Genomic DNA, 4,427 nt, shown 5'->3' with positions numbered 1-4,427 from the left:
GTTAGTATTAATCTAATTTGAAAATATCTGTTTGATTAAAGAGATCTTTATTTATCTTTATTTAATTTAATTATTTAATTTATCTTTATTTCCCAGAAATAAGTTAGATTTACTAAACAATTAAATTTTATAAATTTTATTATAAAAATATATATCAAAATAAATATGTAAGAAAATAAACTATTTCAAATATTAGACAGGTTCTTGAAGTAAATCGTGCGACGGACTTTCAGTTTTGACGAGTTGAATTGGATTTTCTTCTGTACGTATTATAGGTTCACCATCGAGTTTCTCCAAACTTGACAAACGTCGTGCAACTTCAAGTCTCCATTGCTCTACCTGCAAAATATGATTATATATATAGAAATGAAAAAATAAAATATTTTTTAATTTCGCATTTATAGAAAATCTTTAATAATATCTTTAATAATATTTCAATGTATTTATACTTATTATAACATAAAATATGTCTAATTGTTTATATTTATTTTATTATTTTGTTATTTGTAAGTACCTTCTTTTTGAGTGCATAATATTTAAAATATTTTAAAGTATAGATTTTCTTTTTTATAAAAAGACACAAAAATTATAAAAATATTATGTCTTATAATATTTATTAACAAATACATTGATGTGATAGATACCTCGAGACTTTCATACAACGGATTACCAACAAAAACTAGATCTCGAAGATTTACAAGTTCTTGTAGCCTTGCAAATTCGTTCCATTCTCGCACCAAATTATTAGATATGTAAAGTACATGAAGATTTCTCATTGCCTGGATACCTTTCATCTTCTCAATGCAATTATAGGAAATCCAAAGTTCTTCGAGAGTGTCGCCTAAAGGTTCAAGACCAGCGAATCCTTTAATTAAATTACGACCTAATGACAAAATCTTCAAATTTTTCAGAGTTCCAATGCCTACAAAAAACAATTTTTTAAAATTAATTTTTTGCACACTATACAATATTTTCCTATCACATAATTTTGCTACTGTTAAAATTACTACAATTTATTATCAAAATTACTACAATTTATTATTAACAAACATTGTGCATGTTGTATCATAGCAATTATTAATAAAAATTATATAATAAAAGCATATTATGTATCAAAAAACATTAGGTAAATTTAATATGCTACGACAAAATTTGAAATTTATATACGAATGGAATAATTGAAATTACGAAATTACGAAATTACACAACATATAATGAATAACTGATTCTTATCATGAATAAATTAATAACTATAATTGAAAACATTAATGCGTGTTCTTGCACGAATGTTCTATTCGTAATGACATGAAATTAATCGTAATCATATTTACATCGTGATGTGTCGCGTTACTAACAGTCACGCTTGAATATGCATGCATTATGCATCGCCGATGATGTCACGAATATGCATCATTTCTGATGCAACATCTAAAATGTATCATGATTTGCATAAATCGATCAAATCATGAATGACTGCTGATCTATTCAAGATAAAAAAAACCCTTAGCAAAAATAAAAATCGAAACGTAAGTCGAATATAGATATTAATGTTCTAAACGTAAATGTCTCTTTTAATTTTTTGCTGTCTCAATTTCGTCTACTAGAAGCTTCAGTTATTTCTTTCTTTACATTTGACTTATATTTTAATTTTTAATTTTATCTCACACACATATAAGGAAAAATAGCTTCAAAAATTCTTTATCTTTATAAGAATATGTATCCTTATACTTTCAAAATTTGTAAAAGAGATTACGTTTTAGAATTAATTAATATTATATAATTACTTATTAAAAGCAAAGATAATTATTTTTTATTTTATTTTTTTATTTTAATAAAGAAATTGTCGCGTGTCGTGTCGTGTAATTTCGTATAACATTCCATAAGTCATCATACAGAATTTTTACGCAACTTAGAATTTTTTCGCAATTTCGTAATACATTAAATTTTACGAACTTTACCTGCAATCTTTTCAATCATATTTGTTGATAGGGAGAGTTTTTCACAATTTATCAAAGTTGCCAGGGCGTTGTCCATCTTTTCTATCGGCGGCCATTGAAAGCTCAAGATTACTTCTGTTGCCGCAGCTGCATTTTGTTGATTCTCTTCCTCCCATCGCCGTATAGCTTCTTTGCATGTAGTTGGCTTTGCCGATGCCATGGTTGATTTTCCAGATGCCATGGTTGTATCGCAATAATATGTCTTCTCAACATTGGTAAAGACTTCCAAAAAATCTAATATCTTTTTTTATTTGTTATATTCAATTTAAATAAAATTATAAAATATCTGTCAATACACATATAGGTCTCATTGTGTCAATATTTCAATTTTAATACAAATAACATCATAGAAAGTATGATATACTTAATCCATAAATGCAGAAACATAATTGATAATATGGTAAAATATTACTTAATTACACCATAATTAAAGAAGCATAACAATTAATAATTGCACTAATTAACGCTGAAACAGTTTCAATATCCGAGCTTAATTTCTTCAGAATCCAATTGTCAACTATTCATTATATCAATTAGCAAAATTAAATATATCGCAATTAGAGACAATGTGTTTTCATGCATTAGCTTATTATAAATAAATGAAAAATTCGCATTTAACGATCATAAAGAAAGCTCGTAGGCACGTGCAACTATTCTGTGTGTATTATGTGTGTATTATTTTATCTTGTATATAAATGTATATAACTACCTGGTGTAAGCTATCAACAATGACAATAAGATTCAATTTCATTTTTTTATTTACATTAATATGTATATAAAACTGTAGTATATGCGCAAAAATCAACAGTTGATCTGATATATTTTACGTTCTTCATCGCTAATTCTTTAAAGCCCAAGAGGTTCAGGTAGCATCCTGTGTACCGATACTGTCAAGTACACGTGCAATCGAGGTTACAAGAACTGAGTACTTGTTTTCCTTGGTTGCATGGCAATCTGCCATGGTCAGAGGTTTGCAATATCTGGCACCAAGCAAAATAATCGATGCACAAAGCGCATGCGTCTGGAACAAGTATCTGTTAACTAAGTATCTACATACTAATGATTTACGATAGATATTGGCTTGGAAAAGAAGCAAATACAATCCGAAAAAAAAAAACGCATGCCAGGCATGCGATCGATAAGCGATGATGCGCGGTAATTCCTACACGTGTTAAGGAAGTAGTATTAATAACAATTATTGGAGCAATAAAAGCAACTGCATATTATTGAATTTAAAGATTGGCAGCTTTTTATCGTTTATAACAAAATTTAGCATTGGAAAAACGGATTATATTACAGATTCACAAACAGATGTACTTTTGTTTTTTTTTTTTTCAAAATAGACAAAAAGCTATTATTTGTTTTAATTTTTTTTTAATTAATATTGAATAACTTAATAATTTAATTTAAAAAAAATTTACATTGATAAACTTATATGTACATATAATAAATAAATTTATACATGATATAATATTACAGCAAGAGGGAGAAAGTTCTCGAAAAAAATAAGTAAAAGAATTATTTGAAAATTGTTATCTCAAGCAGTAGTTTTTGAGATATTGAGATATGAATATGCCAATTACAGACTTTTTTACTGGCATTTCGCCTGTGAGCTAAAATACACGTTTATTAATATTATTGCATATAATTGCATATAATGCATGAACAAATGGCCATAATGTATTAATCGCATATTTCAAATCGATCTCATATTCCAAAAACTACTGCTTAAAACATTTACATAACTTAATCAATTTATTTAATTAATTTTTTTTTACTTAATTTTTTGAGAAATTTCTTGTTATAATATTTTGAACAAAATTTTGGAATTTATATTATGTAACAATAAACACTATTAAATAGTAATATCTAATATTTTATGTACTAGAGTAGAGTCTACTAGTGTAGAGTCTAAACTTTATATTTATATTATATACATATAAATTTGAATTAATTTGTAGGAAGCACACAAACGCAAGTATATTATTGAATATGTAAAGAATATGATATGTTCATGTATCATGTGAAAACTTATACAATCAAACAAACAAAAAATTGCTTATATGATAATGTAGGATTAAAGCAGAAGTTTTTCTCAGCATTTTATTAACCAAAAGGACTGGCAGTATTGTCACGTCACGTATTACAGCGAGCAGACACAATGACACTTTAATAACTTACATTTATAGTTTTAAGGAAATGCTAATGGCACAAATGAATAAGAAGATTCATCGATGACGTAACTTTCAATGTGTCTTTAGATGGAAGTATCTTATCACTTTGGCATTTTGATTAGTTTTCAGATACTTGATATTTATATTTAATTAAATCACATATATTTTTGGGAAGAAAAGTTACGCCATCGAGATTACACAACGCAGCGATCTCAGGAAACATGATGAATTAATAACAAATAAATATATCAGTAAT

At 26.7% G+C, this 4,427-nt stretch overlaps 1 protein-coding gene across 1 annotated transcript; it reads right to left on the bottom strand.

The window, feature by feature from the left end:
- Window positions 1–192: 192 nt before the first annotated feature.
- Window positions 193–2,325, bottom strand: LOC108690759 (dynein light chain 1, axonemal-like). The gene is made up of 3 exons (XM_018198214.1): window positions 1,959–2,325; window positions 645–922; window positions 193–339 (listed from the first exon to the last, which is right to left on the bottom strand). The coding sequence occupies exons 1-3, from the start codon at window positions 2,176–2,178 to the stop codon at window positions 193–195; spliced, it is 645 nt and encodes a 214-aa protein (XP_018053703.1). The 5' UTR covers window positions 2,179–2,325.
- Between the last annotated feature and the right edge of the window lie 2,102 nt (window positions 2,326–4,427).

This window comes from Atta colombica, unplaced genomic scaffold, assembly GCF_001594045.1.
Source record: "Atta colombica isolate Treedump-2 unplaced genomic scaffold, Acol1.0 scaffold35, whole genome shotgun sequence".
In the NCBI taxonomy this organism is placed as follows: Eukaryota; Metazoa; Arthropoda; class Insecta; order Hymenoptera; family Formicidae; genus Atta; species Atta colombica.
The sequence above is the reverse complement of the archived record's forward strand: the minus strand, read 5'-3'. Positions and strand labels throughout refer to the sequence as shown.